Source organism: Jaculus jaculus, chromosome 7, assembly GCF_020740685.1.
Source record: "Jaculus jaculus isolate mJacJac1 chromosome 7, mJacJac1.mat.Y.cur, whole genome shotgun sequence".
Classification (NCBI taxonomy): Eukaryota; Metazoa; Chordata; class Mammalia; order Rodentia; family Dipodidae; genus Jaculus; species Jaculus jaculus.
This window is the reverse complement of record NC_059108.1, coordinates 84,562,252-84,579,690: the sequence shown is the minus strand read 5'-3', so window position 1 is coordinate 84,579,690 and position 17,439 is coordinate 84,562,252. Positions and strand designations below refer to the sequence as shown.

Sequence of the window (17,439 nt, the reverse complement as noted above, 5' to 3'; positions counted from 1 at the left end):
TACACTAGGCTGGCCAGAACTCATGGCAATCGTCTTACCTCTGACCTTATTATTATTGCTATTTTAATATATCTTATTTATTTGTTTGTTTATTTGAGAGAGAGAAATACGGAGAGAGAGTGGGAGGGAGAGAGAGAATGGGGACACCAGGGCCTCCAGCCACTGCAAAAGAACTCCAGATGCATGTGCCTCCTCGTGCATCTGGGTTACGTGGAACCTGGAGAATCGAACAGGGATCCTTTGGCTTCCAAGGCCTTCCAAGGCCTTAACTGCCAAACCATCTCTCCAAACTCTCTCTCTCTCTCTCTCTCTCTCTCTCTCTCTGTGTGTGTGTGTGTGTATATATATATATTTATTTTTCTTTTGAGGCATTTCTCACTCCATCCAGGCTGACCTGGAATTCACTGTAATTTCAGGGTGGCCTTGAACTCACAGCACACCTCAACCTCTGCCTCCAAAGTGGGGGATTAATGGCATGTGCCACCACACTTGGCTTGAGTTTAAAATTTGTTTGTTTGTTTGAGACAAAGAGAGGACAGAGATATAGTTAGTGAAAGAGACAATATTGGCTCATCAGAGTCTCCAGCCACTGCAAAGAACTCAAGACACATGTGCCATCATGTGCATCAGCTTTACATGGGTTCTGGGAGTTGAACCTGTGTGCTTTGGCTTTGAAGGCAAAGAAGTGCATTATGCTGAGCCATCTCTACAGCTCAAAATTTCTTCTTTTATTTTCTTATTTTTTTACAGCCAGGCATGGAGGTGCACACCTTTAGTCCCCGTTTGGGAGGAAGAGATAGGAGGAACCCTCTGAGTTCAAGGCCACCCTGAGACTACATAGTGAATTTCAGGTCAGCCTGAGCTACGGTGAGATTCTTCATCAAAAAAAAAAAAAAAAAAAAAAAAAAAAACTTTTCTTTTTTTGAGACAGGGTCTTGCTCAGGCTGACCTGAAACTCACTCCTTAATCACATGTTGGCCTTGAACTCAAGCAATCCTCCTGACTATCCATCCCCAATGTTGGGATTAGAAGCATGTGCCACCATGCTTGGTACTTGCTTAATTAAAAACATATTTACTGGGCTGGAAAGGTTTCTCAGTGGTTAAGGCTCTTGCCTGTGAAGCCTAAGGACCCAGATTCAATTCCCTAGTACCCATGTAAGCGAGATACCCCAGGTGATGCATGGTCTGGAGTTGGTTTGCCGTGGCTGGAGGCCCTGGCACACCCATTCTAACACTTGCTCCCGCGCGCGCACATGTGTGTGCGGGCACACACACACAAACACACAGTCTCCCTCAAATAAATAAATACTATTTTTTTAGGAGCCAAGCATGGTGGCCTTTAATCCCAGCACTTGGGGGGCAGAGGTAGGATTGCCATGAGTTCGAGGCCACCCTGAGACTACATAATGAATTCCAGGTCAGCCTGGGTTAGAGTGAGATGCTTCCTCAAAAACCAAAACACAAAAACCAAAACAAAGAATTTAAAACCTGGAACTTGGGCTGGGCATATAGGTTGGCAGTAGGTAGATGGTCTGCTTAGCATGTGTGACACCTTGAGTTTAATCCCCAGCATCAACCAAACAATCAGTCTGGGATTAGGCTTTAGAACAATAGCTTATTGTTTTAGCCCTGGCCCTGAGAGTGCCTCTAACCTGGGTACAGGCAGCCAGACTTGTTGAAAAGGTTCAAGCCCTTACTTCAGTCACAGACTTAATCTTGCCACCAAAGTGAATTTAATAGAGATTCAGCTGGGCGAGTTGGTGAATGCCTTTAATCCTGATGCTCAGGAGGCAGAGAGAGCAGGATTGCAGTGAGTTCAAGGCCACATGAGACTACACAGTGAATTCCAGATCAGCCTCAGCTAGTAAGACCCTACCACACACACACGCACACACACACACACACACACACACACACAAAAAAAAAAAAAAATAAGATTCAGATCTGTGATTTCTACTTGAAACTATCCTGTCAAAACTTAATAGTACTCCGCCGGTTCCAGACCGGCCTCCGGGGCGTCGGTGTGGCTCCACCATGTCGAAGGTGTCCTTTAAGATCACGCTCACGTTGGACCCGTGGCTGCCCTACAAAGTACTCAGTGTTCCTGAAAGTACACCTTTTACAGCAGTCTTAAAGTTTGCAGCAGAAGAATTTAAAGTTCCTGCAGCAACAAGTGCAATTATTACCAATGATGGAATAGGAATAAATCCTGCTCAGACTGCTGGAAATGTTTTTCTAAAGCACGGTTCAGAACTACGAATTATTCCTAGAGATCGTGTTGGAAGTCATTAGTACATGCAACTTGGAGCACAGTTACCGACCAGAATAAATATTGATGTTTGTCGTTGCTGTAAAATTGAAATCAGGTATTTAAGATACTATGAAAATAACAAGAATCAAAGAAACAATGAACGGTGGCTCTTCTGTCCCTTGTTGTTCATACTTTTCATATGAAGTGGGAAGCCTCATGGGTGGAGGGCACGACCTCCAGAGAAGGTGGTACAGTTGATGGTTGCTACCTCATCACAATTGAGAGTTCACTTGTGGCAAATGGATTATCTGACTTGGCAAATAATTCTTAGCCAGAACATTTTGAAAGTTAAAGTTCACTGTCACACTTGTATTTGAGTTAAAATAGAAAAGGATTATGGGTCATGGATTGCCCCGACCAGCGGGACCTAGTTATTCGTGAGGGCACCAGGAGGACCTTAGCCTGCAAAGAAAATGGGCGAGAGAGGGGAATGGACTCAGGCAAACCAATGCTTGTCGAGAGTCGTTTATTCAGCCAGAAGGCTCATCTTTTAAAGTCAGTTTTAGGTAGGGGAGGGGTAAGGGGCGTAGAGGGTGAGACAGTACAGACTCTTCTTGCACAAGGCATGGATCATATGGAAGACATGAATCATATGGAAGGGGGTCAGGGTGACCTAGGTGGTGGAAGGTTACAAACTCTTCTTGGCCTCAGGCCAGAGACATTGTGGTTGTTCTGAGAAGTCAAAACTCAGGGGCCTTGATACTGCAGGCGCAGAGCAGAATGTTTATTCTTTAGCTAGAATGCAGCAGGGGTGGAGGAGGGGTAAGGGAAAGATGAAGGATTTCTTTTAAGGGTGGTCCCCAACATCTCCCCCTCTCTTATGTAAAAAATGAGGTAAGTGAGGCAGTCATTGCAAAGCCCTTGGTCACATGTTAACAACATTTAGGTTTTAGTGCCAATTGTTTGTCACGTTCAGTGGGTCCCAGGGTAGCCCTGAGGATGTTAAACAGGGAGGCAAGCGTTCCCCAGGGATCGGACAAAGCCATTATATCATTTTGGCAGGATGTTTCTGTGGCCAGAGTGTCTAGAGTGATCCCGACAGTAGGGGCACAAACGGGACCTGAGCCTGTTAGAAAGGCGATGCTAGACCCTTACCGGTCATTGGGTCGGCCTCCTCTCAGTGAGGTCGCCCTGTCTTAGGTGGGCCAAGACTTAGTCACCTGTTCCGTCACTGACTTACCAGGTCACTCACTTTGTGGCAGCGCAACGCACCTCTCCCTTAGAATAAGCTGATAGGGTCCTCCTGGGATCCCAAAGGACGGACTTTGTATGTTAAAAAGATGACCTTAAGCATTTGAAGTTCTTTTTGTAGCCAATAGTAGGAGGGGGAGCGCAGAGACTTGAACCATCACATAGAGGGACGGGACCAGAATTTCCACTGAAAGGAGGGTTTTTTTTTTTCTTTTTTTTTTTAAATTTTTATTAACATTTTTCATGAATATAAAATATATCCCATGGTATTTCCCTCCCTCCCCACCCCCACACTTTCCCGTTTGAAATTCCATTCTCCATCATATTACCTCCCCATTACAATCATTGTAATTACATATATACAATATCAACCTATTAAGTATCCTCCTCCCTTCCTGACAGGAGGGTTTTTGCAGGGTGGTAAAGTCTAAAGGTTGAGGGGGAGGGCCGGCAGGTTCTTTGGCTGCATATGTGGCGGAGACTTCTTCAGTTGCCAGGCGATGGTAGTGAACGTCCACCGGCTTGATGGCGGCGTCCACCTGATTCTTAATGAAACTGGTTAGTCGTCTGAAGGCCCAAGGGCTGAAGGAGATAAGCAAAAGGAATCCAAAAAAAAGGGCCTAAGAGACTAGGAAGCAAAGTAGTTAGCCAGGGAGATGTAGAGAACCAACTTTTGTACCATGACTCTTGTTGTTCTCGGGCTCTCTTTCTGTCCTCTAGATTTCTTTTTATTTTGTTAAGACTGTTTTGTACCAAGCCAATCTTATCAGAGTAGAAGCAACATTTCTCCTTTAGAGCCACACAAAGTCCACTTTCCTTTAGGAACACCAAATCTAGCCCCCTCCAGTTTTGGAGTACAACCTCAGAGAGAGGCCAAAGAGTCTTTGAGATCTTGTATCCCCTCATGTATGAGGTTAAGATCTCTGTCCACTAAGGCACTGAGTTGTGTAAAATGCTGTTGGGAGGTTACCAGCGAGGTAATACCTGTTCCCGCTCCCGCAACACCAAATCCCAGGAGCACAGTCAGGGTGAGAGCAGTTAAAGGCTCTCTTTTTGGCCTAATGGCAATGCCTTGATCTATAGTAGTTGTAAAACTTTCAGAATCATGAATGAAAAATCGTGGCAAAACTATAACTACAACACAATAGTCCTTAGTCTGTAAAAAGTCCTTGTTGACAATAAAGGGAGTCAGCCCCATGGAACAAGCAAAATAGGAGTTACTAGGGGCTTTAGTATATACAAAGGATTCATTGATAATAGCAGTTTGGTTGCATACAGGTTCAAGAGTCAGAGGAGGGAGCATATCAGGGCCTAATAGACACAGTCCGAGGCCGGAAATGGATGCAAGAGTAATAACCCCCTCTGGGGCAGAGTGCCAGAATAATCCCTCTGCACTGTTAGTAGACACAGGAGATGTAAGGATGGCAATTCCCTCATAAAAGGGAGGTCCTAGAACTTTTAATCTGTATGGCAATCCAATCAAGCTCTATAATTTTATTTGAGGAACTTTAAATAAACTTATTTTAAGTAAACTTTATCTATGACAACAGGAACGTATGGTGTACGTATTTCTCCCTCTCATGAGAAGACACTCTAACTGCTTTAGGGGACTGGATCGAAGACATCAGATCATTTACTACTTCCTGCTGAACGGGACACGAAGTGGAGACTTGTTGCAGTTAGAGAATCTCTCCTAGAGAGGGGAACTATTTTAATGTACCACAGAGTGTAGGAAGATAATCTTGAAAGAGAACTTTGGAAAGAAAGAATAAAAGTAAGGAGTTACTGAGAAGTGAGCACACAGCAAACTGGTCTTTTTGTAGGTCGAGGGAATCCAGGTAGACAGGCTTGGATCGTCTCAGGACCATCTGAGGATGAGTTGGCTGAGATTTTCTTTCAGAACTGTTCATTAAATGGCACAGTAGTATTTAACATGGCTTGTAAAACAGATGAGATGTTAGCAGAGTTATCAGAAACATATACATAACATTTAATCTTGACAATAAAGAGCTATTGGGTGCCATTAAAGGCTATACAAATATATATATATATTTGGTCTCAAAACTTATTTATATATTTTAGATTTGAAAATAACCCTTTGAACATCTATAGTTGTTTTTCTTTATTATAGAATTAGAGCTGTGGGGAAAAGATATCTTAATGTTTATTTGTTTCCCCTCTTGACCATTTATATTTTTAAGTTATTTTTTAATCTTTGGTTATACATTTCTCTCTGAGTGTTTAAGACCTTGCAGATAGCCAAAAGTTAATTAAGGATTAATTTTGGAGGTCATTAATGGCTCTCCAAAGAGAATTTAGGGACACAGGAGTAGCCCCATAGCTTACTGGTGTCTTTTGCCTGTTAGGATGAGTCAGGGCCATGTTAGCCAAGTAGTTTCCCCTTCTTTGGGAAGTCAGGAGGACTGATTGTTCCTCAATTGTGACTCTCCTGTTTTACATTGTACACCACTTTTGTTTGGGTCTCCATATCCTCCCTGCTCAGGAAGACAGGTGACTTACCAGGGGGCCAGTGTAGAAGTGTCCCATCATCTCCAATGGCCTCATGACATGGGAGCACAGGCCAAAATATTGACACTTTTTACTCTGATGATTCCAATTGGCTTTGGCTTCTACATAGGTGATTAACACACTTAGAAAGGAAGTTATACCAGCTTGGATGTACATACATATAGAGAACATTTAATTACTGAAATAGACTTAACTAAAGAATGGCACAGGGCTTTTAAAATCATTTTGTCCTAACTTTAAAATTTTTGTTGTACTGTGGTAGCATAAGCCATATATCTGAGGTATAGAAAGTAGGCACATCTCACATTTTAAATATATAACATTTATAAATATAGGTAGAACCTGTTACCAGTCTTGAAAACAGTACCAGTTGATTTACAAACTTAACTCATTTAACCTAGAAAACAAGTAAGACAGTATAAGGTCTTAGCACCTGTGTAAAAACATCTTTGATTAGTTCAGATACCTGTATGGGTACAAATTACCCAGAGAACATTGGAAACAGAACCATGGAGCTTGAATTTTTTTTTTTTTTTTTTCAGATGAGGACCATTGTTTGAGCATGAGGCTGTGCCCTAAAGGAGGGAATATGTCTTAAGGGTTAATTTTGTTATAAGTACTGGACTTAAGATGCCAAAATTGAGACAGTTACTTTACATACAACAGAGTAGAATCTGGTCTTTTCTGAGCCCAAACAGCTAGCTAAATATTAATATAACCCTTGATAAATCTTGAAAGAAAAAACATTATTTGACAACCAATGATTTTGGCTTAAACTTGATAGTTATTGATTTCATGCACCACAGAAATTTTAATTAACATAAAACAATTTTATGTTCTACCCATGACTTAAATTTGATAAAACTCAAGCAAACTATCCCAACATACTTCAGCCTGAAATTTTTATTTTTATTTTTTTTATCACTGACGGCCAATATCCTATTTAAGTTTCTTTCTTGTCTCCTTTTCCCATTATTTTCTCTCTCTTCTGCTTTCTTTTTTTTTTTTTTTGTCTTTCTTTTCTTTTTCTTTTTCTCTCTCTTATGATAAACCTTTTCAGCTTCCTTAATTATGTCTGTCAAAAATAGATCTTGTAAACCCTCCAGATGTTACAATTTTTTTTTTTTAATGTCTGGAGTGGACTGCCTTATCTATGTCATTGTTATCGCTGCCTGTTGACCCGGAGAAGTAGGGTCAGAAGGAGTATATCTCCGGGAAGCCTCCATCAAGCATTCTAAAAAGATAGAGGGAGGTTACCTTAGCCAGATTCGCGGGGCGGCGAGTAGCCCCCCTGAGACCTGCCATCAGAGCCTGGTGGTAGACTGTCAGTTGCTCCCTACCTTCTGCTGAGTTGTAATTCCATTCAGGTCGGGTGAGAGGGAATCCCACATCAATCTCATTTGGGAGCTAGGTAGGCTGCTCATTTGGGCCTGAGACATGCTAGGGTCAGGGGGAGGACCAAAGGCTCGTAGGGGCAGGGACACGGTGGAATCAGGTCCTCCGGTTTCTAGTCTCTGCAGCGGGCCCATCTCCTCCTCCCTCGGCCAAAGCTGGAGCGGGGAGAGCAGGGGGCTAAGGTGGGGGAGATGGAATCGGGGCAGAGGGCCACTCGGGAGGGTCCTCTATTTCAGGATATATTTTGGGCTGAGCCGAGGGGTCCATGGCCATTCGGCTTGGTTTTCTCATGGCTTGTTGGGCCACTGCCAGGACTCGGGAGCCTGACCGTGGCAGGGGGGTGGATCCAGGGCTTGACCCATGCGGGGGGATCCGTCACTAGTCTCTCCCGGACTAGGATGTATGGCTGTTGATCTGGGTGAGAATGTGCTCCCTTCTGAAAAACAATATTCCTAACAGTAGAAATAATGGTTAGATCAAATGTTCCCTCTGGCAGCCACTCAAAGGAGCAGAAAGTCTGCTATTTACTTTTTAAAAAGTTTTACAGATAAGTCATGAGCCCTACTTCTAACTTCAGAGAAATGAGATACCGTCAGAGTCAGGGGGGTCATCACAGTCTGTCCCATAATTAGAAACAAGAGTCCACAAACAAACACAAAATAGATACTGACAAAAAGAAACCAAAAACCGTGACGCCTCTGATGCGTCCAGAACAGAAAACCAAATGCAGTTTCAGACGGAAGATGCCTCTGTGGTTTCTCCTGAAGGAGAAATACACAATCTTCCTTCACCAGATAGGAGACTGCCAGCTACCCTGACTCTCCTCAGATCCCGGGGCGTCCCCCAGGATTGCAGCCTGTGGTCCTGCCAACCACCGTTGTCAGGTCCTCACGGTCCCGAACAACAGCTGCCCAAACCGAAATTAAAACAGATCAGAGCAACAGAAATCACAGGAATCACTCAGACAAACACTCAGACAAGCAGCGCTGCAGACATTTACATTGTTTACCTCCAAGGGGGTCTCCGGAGTCCTGGGTAGACATGCAAATCCCTGGACGAGCCCCCAATTGAAAGACCCCCCCAGAGGGAGACCTTCACTCAAGTCTCGAGATAGCACGCACCCAAAGACACATAGGAGACCCAACTTGCTGCAAAAGCATGAGGCTTTATTTAGGAAACCAGAGCTCTGGGGTTGACACGTATCTCATGCAGGAGACAGCGGAGTTCGACTCTTTGTCATATTGGGTGTTTCTTTTTATAGGGTTTTTAGCAAGGAAGGGAAAAGTGGGTGGGGGGGTTCACAGGGGTATTTGCCAAGCTTGTACAGTTATGTCTACATATTTATGCATAACCAGAGTTTAAGTCCTTTTTCTTTACCTTAATTCCCCTTTCTCTGAGAGAAAACTTTAAGTCCTTAATAAAGGATGCTTCTTTTGACAAAGAATGGCCCATTTTATGGGACGGAATGAGTGAACTTACCAGATCTAGCCGTCTCCTCAGGCAAAGAAGCGGTGATCACAAGAGAACTCCTCCGGAGGATCTTCAATAAGTGGTCTCCGTCCGACTAGGTCCGTGCCTGAGCCCCACGTTTGGGCGCCACTTGCCCCGACCAGCGGGACCTAGTTATTCGTGAGGGCACCAGGAGGACCTTAGCCTGCAAAGAAAATGGGCGAGAAAGGGGAATGGACTCAGGCAAACCAATGCTTGTCGAGAGTCGTTTATTCAGCCAGAAGGCTCATCTTTTAAAGTCAGTTTTAGGTAGGGGAGGGGTAAGGGGCGTAGAGGGTGAGACAGTACAGAATCTTCTTGCACAAGGCATGAATCATATGGCAGACATGAATCATATGAAAGGGGGTCAGGGTAACCTAGGTGGTGGAAGGTTACAAACTCTTCTTGGCCTCAGGCCAGAGACATTGTGGTTGTTCTGAGAAGTCAAAACTCAGGGGCCTTGATACTGCAGGCGCAGAGCAGAATGTTTATTCTTTAGCCAGAATGCAGCAGGGGTGGAGGAGGGGGTAAGGGAAAGATGAAGGATTTCTTTTAAGGGTGGTCCCCAACAATGGATGACAATTGACTTGACATTATCTTACTTGCAAACTCGTAGTTTGATTACTCTATAGTCTGATGACGTTAATAGACATCTCAGTGAAAAAAATCTTAGTTTTTTAAGTTTCAACCTTAATATATCCTATAAATTTTAATTTCTCATCATGAAGCCAAAAGGTGAATTTTTAGATCTATCCATTGTATCTATAAATATTTTAACTGCGATCTTGCAAAATTCAGTGTTTATAATTGAATTGAGAAATGTAGAAACATCTTTTGTTGAGTTATGTATTCTTTTAATACCAACTTACATGACAGAAATCCTCAAGAAACCATTTTTTGAGGATATTTTTGAACAGCGTTCAGAAAGAAGGTTGTTGCAGAGGAGACCTGAAGTGTACGCGTGGCTTTGAGCAAAGCAGCACTGACTGGACGTGCTGATGAGCAGAACTCGCTAAAGACCTGGCCTTTAAGGCAGTGTCACTACTAGTCATCTTGTGGATAAGAAGCCTGGGAGGAAGATGGGCAAGCCCCGATGGCCCGACTGGGACAAGAAAGCAAAGGACAGCAGTGACAAGGAACAGCGCCGAGCTGCAGGAAAAGTCCACGGGCTGGACAAACCTAAAAGAATAGGATGTAGAAAAGCGAAAGGGAAGACAAAATACATGACATAGATTAAGTACCAGATGACAGAGAGGAGGCTATATTATATGAATGTAAACACCTCAGAAATACCCTTGATGAAGGTCCGAAGAAAGATTTGTCCATACAGAGAAAACCTTGATCTCTGCTGTCTTGAAGGATGAATTAAAGGCTCATGACTCAGAGCCGGGACTTGAGCAGCTGCATTTGCAGTAGTGCGCTCTGGAGGCGAGGGGAAGGCAGGTTCTCACTAACTACTCGCTACATCCATGGATAAAGCTCTAGGACCAAGTTTTACCTTGACATGTTTGAGTGTTACAGGGCCTCAGTTTTATTCATAAGAAAATGTAGCACACACAGCATATGAAAGCTACATTAATGGTTTGGGAAATTACTAGATATCGATCACAAATTATCAAAGCAGGGGGTACCAGCTGATTCAGGTAATTCTATTTTTATAAAAATCTAGTACTGAGTGACCCGGCTCTTTATAAAATTAGGCCTCAGTTAAGCAGAACTGTCTGAATACTGTCTTTTAAGTTCTGGGCTTAATTATAATTGTCTTCTTTCTCTTATAACACAAGTCTGCCTGCTGCTTGTGCAATCCACTTAAATGTCCTTTGCTATGAAGTGATATATTTAATACTTATTTGTTTGGTTTTGAAAATTAAATTGTAATCTCAAAAACATGTATTAAGCAACTAGATGTTTTATTATTAAATGTGATCTGTAAGCTCTTTGTGCCTAACGTTTTAAAGCATTGCATTTAAATGCATTACTGGTCCATAATGAATATCTTAGGAAAATACATTTTCTTATATGTAAAAAAAAACAAAACAAAACTTAATAGTAGACTGGAGAGATACCCATGAGCTCAGATCTTGAAAAGAAGTACTCTAGGGGCTGGACATGATGGCGTATGCTTGTAATCCCAACCCTTGGGAGGCAGATACAGGAGGATCACCATGAGTCTGAGGTGAGGTCAGCCTGGGCTAGAGTGAGACCCTACCTCAGGAAAAAAAAAAAAAAAAAAATCCTAGGGCTGAAGAGATGCCACAGTGGTTAAGCCACTTGTCTGCAAAGCCTGTGGCCTGATTTGATTCCCCAATACCCACCTAAAGCCAGATGCACAAAGTGGCACGTGCATCTGGACTTTTGTTTGTAGTAGCTAGGGGCCCAGGTGCGCCCATTCTCTCACTCTAATGAATTTTCCTTTCAGTACTGGCAATGATGATCTCCTTACACTTTTGCAATCCATTCTGCACTCCCAGTAGGTGGACATGTTGTGTTCCCACGTGTGGACTGGCAGAGGGCACCGCCTTCTGCCAGGGAAGGCTAACAGACTAGCTATTTCTAACCTTGAAGTGGACCTTCACCAGAAATGGTCATCATGAAGCCCGGATCTCAGACTTCTTGACCCCAGAACTGCTTTGGTTCTGTCAGAAAGACGCTGGAGTCCTGATTCAAAGAGACCCATTGGCCCACAATGCATTAAAAAAAAAATAATAAAGAAAAAAAAAGAGCTGTCAAAGATACCCTTCTGTGGACTGACATGGGGTTAACAATGTGCACCGTCCTCAGTAAATTGTGCCCTCCCTCATTAAGTGGATGCTGTGACAACCACCTGCCCAGGTAGGTGATTTACTGCATCTTTGGAGTAGCAAGTTGCATGGCGAATTCCTGTATTATTCTCATTGTTGCCACAAAAGACCTGACAGAAGCTACTGAAGGAAGGAAGTTTGTATGGCTGAAAGTCCATCTCATAGGGAAGGCAGGAGCATGAAGCAGCTGGTCACGTTCACAGGAACGAGAGGGCTCAGCTGACTTTCTCGTGGTTTTTCAGGCTGGCTTGAATGCGCAACCCTCCTTGCCTCTGCTTCTCGAGTGTCAGTATGCCTGGCTTTGATGACAATTTATTTCAGAGAGAGAAAGACAGGCCAATAGAGAATGGGCCGGCCAGTGTCTCCAGCCTCTGCAAAGAAACTCCAGAGGACTTTAGCCGTTAAGGCGTTTGCCTGCCCAGCCAAAGGAGAGCAGTTGGGTTCCTCATTAAGCAGGAAAGCCAGATGCACAAAGTGGCCAAAGCAGTTTGCATTAACTGGAGACCTTGGTGCGTCCATTCTTTCTCCAATAAAGAAGTGTAAATAGGAAAATGACCTGAATATGCATGACTTCAGAGTGCCTGACACTACCTACACAAGACCATCATAATAGGAGGAAAAGAGAATGACAGAATAAAAGGCTGATGGGGCAGGGGAATACGATAGAGAGTGGAGTTGCAAAGGGGACATTGGGGCGGGGGGGGGGGGGGGAATTACCATGGGATATTGTTTACAATTATGGAAGTTGTCAACAAAAAATACTAAAACTACAAAAAAAAAGCGCTCTCAACTAATAAGTTTAAGGCCTGATAGAATAAGATTACTGTTAATCACCAGAATAAATGATTCACTAAGGAAACTACAGATAATTGACAAACACCCTTTTTAACTTTTTTTATTATTATTATTAGAGCAACACAGGCAGAGAAAGAGGCAGTGAGTGAGAGAGGGAGAATGGGCGCATGAGGGCCTCCAGGCACTGCAAAGGAACTCCCGATGCATGTGCCACCTTACCTGGCTTGCTTACGTAGGTCCTGGGATATGGAGCCTCTGACCGTGCCCGCTAAACCATACCTCCAGCCCTAATTACCTCTTTTTCCAATACCTGTACCTAGTGGCTAAGGAGACAGAGAATAGGAACGAAAAGGAATCGTACAATTCCAACGGGGAAGACTGCCCGGTAGCCTTCACAACTGCGCCCAATAATTTCTTACTTTTGCACCGCGAAGCCAGGGGAGAGCGCGAACGCAGTCCCCCACTACCACAAATTATGCAGTCGAGTTTCCCGCATTTGGGGAAATCGCAGGGGTCAGCACATCCGCAGCGCAATGGATAAGCCTCGCCCTGGGAAAACCGCCTTCCTGATCATGGTATCTCCCCTGCCAGGTAAGTATGAGGCCGCCAGCCCCAACGCACGCTCACCACGCCGCCAGACCCCCTCGCAACTCACGGTCGCTCGCCCTCCGGCCGTCCGCATGCGGCTTCCCCCCGCACACTCCCGTGCTCGGCTCGCACTCTACACCCAAGCCTTCTTCCCGCCACAAACGGCCCATGAAGGACGCGGAGGCCCGCGACCACGGGGACCGGCAGCCTCCGCGCCGACCTAATCTGCATGCACCCCGCCCCTCCTAGAGACCCCGCCCACCCGACAAGGATCTGGCCGGCTTCTGTGGACCCACAGAGGGCGCATTGACGCAACTGAGTTGTTTTTAGCAAAAAAACGTGCAGGCCGTGGTGGCGCCCCCAAACCATGACCCTTCCGAGGACTCAAGTATCTCATGCTGTTCTTAGGACACATCACTTTCTCTTTTTTTTCACACTCTCTTTTCTTTGGAGCGGTAGGGTCTCACTGTCGCCCAGGCTGATCTGGAATGCAATCTCTAGTCTCAGGCTGGCCTCCAACTCATGGCGACTCTCCTAGCTCTGCCTCTTCTGACTCCTTAACTCCTTACCATGGCTTCCTGCTTGCTAAAACCATGCTGTACCAGCTTTACCCCAAGACATTTGGCATTCGGTTTGAATAAAGAATTTCTTTTGTCTCCATATACGATCAACATGCAGCTATACTTTTTTCCCAGGTGGGATCTCGCTCTAGCCAGGCTGACCTGGAATTCACCATGAATTAGTAGTCCAAGGCTGGCCTTGAACTCACAGCGATCCTCCTATCTCTTGCCTGGGATTAAAGCGCCACCACGCATGCTAGGGGCTCTTGCCAGTGCAAATGAACTTGACACGTATGCACAGCTTGGTGCATCTGGCTTGGGTACTGGAGAATTGAACTGGGGCCGACTTTGCAAGCAAGTGCCTTTAAGCACTAAGCCATCTCTCCCGCTTTGCTTTAAAATTGGTGTTTGTCGTTCCACACTACCTATGGGGAAGTGAGTGGAAAACTTTGGAGTGTTGGAACTCTCTGAGACAGACAGGGTCTCTTCTTGTTTAAAGCTATGAAGGCCAGACTAGCTGGCCCACAAGCTTTGAGGTTCTCCTGACTCTCCCTCCCATTGTTGGAGGTACATTGGGATTTTGAATGCCTGAGCCACTGTGTCAGGCTTTACAGGAGTGCCGGGGGCCTGAACTCCGCAAGCAACCTTGGGGTGTGCCTTTCAACACTGAGCCATCTCTCCAACCACAGGGCAGTTTTTGTTTGGACTGAAGCACTTTGGAGGTGGAGGCAGGAGGATAAGATCAAATCATCCTCAGCTACACAGTTTCAGGCTAGCCTGAGCTATGTGAGAGCACTGTATTTTCCCCTTTCCCTTTTTCACTTCCACTTTCTTTCCTTCATTTTTTTTTTTAATTAGAGAGAGAGAATGGGCATGCCAGGGTCTCTAGCCACTGCAAACAACTTCCAGATGCATGTGCCATATTGTGCATCTGACTTATGTGGGACCAGGAGAATCGAATCTGTATCCTTAAGCTTTATAGGCAAGAGCCTTAACTGCTAGGCCATCTATCTAGCCCTGGTGTTGGTAGGGTCTCACTCTGTCCCTGGATGGCTGGAAATCAGGTGATCTTCCTACCTCAGCTTCTCAAGTGCTGGGATTAAAAATGTGTATCACTGGTATTAAAGATCACTTGAGAATCATTCTTTACTATCTTGAATCATAATATATTTTAGGACATGTATGTTTTCTCATTATTTCCTAGGGTGCCCCCTTTAAATGGAAGAGTTGTCTAAGGCATTTTTCTTCCGAAGAGACAACTCCATTATGCAACAAGCAAATGAAGAAATGGTCAACAGGTGGGCACAATGGCGCATGCCTGTAAGCCGACCTACTAGGAAGACTGAGATCGCAGAGTCGCTTGATTCCAGCAGTTTGAAATCAGACGCATCATGAAGAACCAACCCTATTTTGTAAAAGAACAGAGCAATAAATTCTTCTTTTTTTTTAAAATTTTTTATTTATTTATTTGAGAGCGACAGACACAGAGAGAAAGACAGATAGAGGGAGACAGAGAGAATGGGCGCGCCAGGGCTTCCAGCCTCTGCAAACGAACTCCAGACGCGTGAGCCCCCTTGTGCATCTGGCTAATGTGGGACCTGGGGAACCGAGCCTCGAACCGGGGTCCTTAGGCTTCACAGGCAAGCGCTTAACCGCTAAGCCATCTCTCCAGCCCAAATTCTTAAAACTAAGAGTTCTGCTAAATTACTCATTGCTACATACTGACTTTGAAAAGGATCCCAATGCCATATTAAACAGAAATGAGATATTCTCTTTCTTCCTTTCTTTGTCTCTCTCTTTACATCATGTATGGCTATCAGCTTTTCGGGGCTAGTGGTGGAATGTGATGGTTTAATTCAGGTGTCCCCCATAAACTTAATGTTCTGAATGCTAGGTTCCCAGCTGATGGAAATATGGGAATTAAGGCCACCTGGAGGCAGTGTATTTTGGGGGAAGGGCTTTTGGGTATTATATCCAGTTTTCCCTTACCAATATTTGGCACACCCTCCTGTTGCTATTGTCAACCTTATGTTGGCCAGGGGTTGTTGTCCACCCTCTGCTCATGTCCTCATTTTCCCCTGCCATCGTGGGGCTTCCCCTTTAGCCTGTAAGCCAAAATAAACCTCTTTTTGCCAGAAGCTTCTCTTGGTTGTGTGATTTCTACCAGCCATGTGAACTGGACTGCAACACACACCAAAACTACATGGTATAACCCGATTGTTAAAACTTCCACATTGGGACAGATCATGGCTTAGGGATTAAGGCCCATGTCTACGTACCCTAAGGAACCAGGTTGCATTCTGTAGAACCCAGGTAAGCGAGATACACAAGGAGGTGCATGTGTGTGGAGTTAATTTGCAGTAGATAGAGCCCTGGCACACACATTCTCATATTCTCTCTGTGTTCTCAAATCAATATCTTAAAATGTTGTTCATTAATTTTATCTTACTGATTTGTTGATTTCATTGATTTATGTTTTTGCATCCTAGATTATTTAATGATTGGATTTTCTAGTTAGCTGGGTATTATTAGATGTATCAGATAATCTGATGTTATATAGCTTCAGGGTAGGAGCTTAAGGCATTAGGTGTGGCTCTCAAGACTCTCAGGTTATTTATCCATGAGTAGTAATTATGACAACCAGATCCTTAACTGTCCCTTAGGGTGTGTGGTGCCCCACCCACACCCTTATTCCTGACAACAAGGTGGTTAAGATTTCTGATCTGTTGAGGGTTCCAAGAAAGCTTGTGACAAGGTGAGACCTTTCCCTGGTGTAATCCCAGTTACCTCTAATCCTGTTTGGGTCCCGCTGTTGGTTCAAGTTGGTGTGACCGGATCCCTGGACAGCTGCTCTGTTCCCTGGAGCTGGGCACTGGCAGTGGGGGAGGGGAGGCTGCTGATGCTGCTCTAGTTCTCTCACTGTTCCACGTGTTGTTCTACCTTGTGATCTGCTCCTCCGTTATTCACTGCCGCTCTCCTTCACGTTTCTTGAGTTCACGGAGAGCTCAAGTGTGAGTGTAAGCTCACCTCACCTGGCTTTTCCTGCAGCTCAAGCCGAGCCTGGCAGCTTTATAAGGAAGGAAATGAAAGGTTATATAAAACAGAAAGAAGAAAGAGAGAAACAGGAAGAAATTAAGGTTAGGGGCTGGAGGGATGGCTTAGCAGTTAAGGCATTTGCCTGCAACGCCAAAGGACCCAGGTTTGATTCCCTAGCACCCACATTAGCCATATACAGAAGGGGGCATACACATCTGGAATTCATTTGCCTTGGCTGGAGGCCCTGGTGTGCCCATTCTCTCCCTCCCTCACTCCACCTTTCTCTGTCAAATCAGTAAACAAATAAAAATAAAAAAAATTAAAAATTAATGGTAGGCTTCATCTTACGCCCTCCCCCCCGCCAGGGTCCTGTGATAAATCATGAACTTTGAATAACTCTCCTCACAGCTGTCTTTATACCCTCCTCTTAGACCAGCCCCAGGAGTTTCCCCACCCCTATTCACTATGTATTCTGCCCTCCCTTTGTCCCCTCCCTCATATTCCCTCTCTGGACTCTATTATTGACTTTTACTTCAACTCATACAAATCTGAACATTTGAAGCCGGAATCCACATGAGAGAACATGTGGAGTTTGGCTTTCTGTACCTGGCTTACTTCACTACTCAGGTCCAGATAACAATTTCATTGCAAATTTCATTTTAATTTCCATAGCATCACACACTGAAAGAGAGAGAACATGGGAGTATTGAGCATCAGCAGAGGTCTTGAATAAGCTACGGAAT

At 44.5% G+C, this 17,439-nt stretch overlaps 1 protein-coding gene and 1 non-coding gene across 2 annotated transcripts; one reads left to right on the top strand and one right to left on the bottom strand.

Annotated features, from left to right (window-relative positions):
• Positions 1–2,036: 2,036 nt before the first annotated feature.
• On the top strand, positions 2,037–2,414 carry LOC123462258 (ubiquitin-fold modifier 1-like). Its single transcript, XM_045155372.1, has one exon. It carries the CDS (start codon positions 2,037–2,039, stop codon positions 2,292–2,294), a length of 258 nt encoding a protein of 85 aa, XP_045011307.1. The 3' UTR covers positions 2,295–2,414.
• Positions 2,415–12,947: 10,533 nt separating this feature from the next.
• On the bottom strand, positions 12,948–13,111 carry LOC123462586. The gene has a single exon (XR_006638383.1). It is a non-coding gene; the product is annotated as a U1 spliceosomal RNA (small nuclear RNA).
• Positions 13,112–17,439: the final 4,328 nt, after the last annotated feature.

What these genes read in the sequence shown, in the direction of transcription:
- LOC123462258 (XM_045155372.1), top strand. Translation starts at nt 2,037, where the DNA reads ATGTCGAAGGTGTCCTTTAAGATCACGCTCACGTTGGACCCGTGGCTG.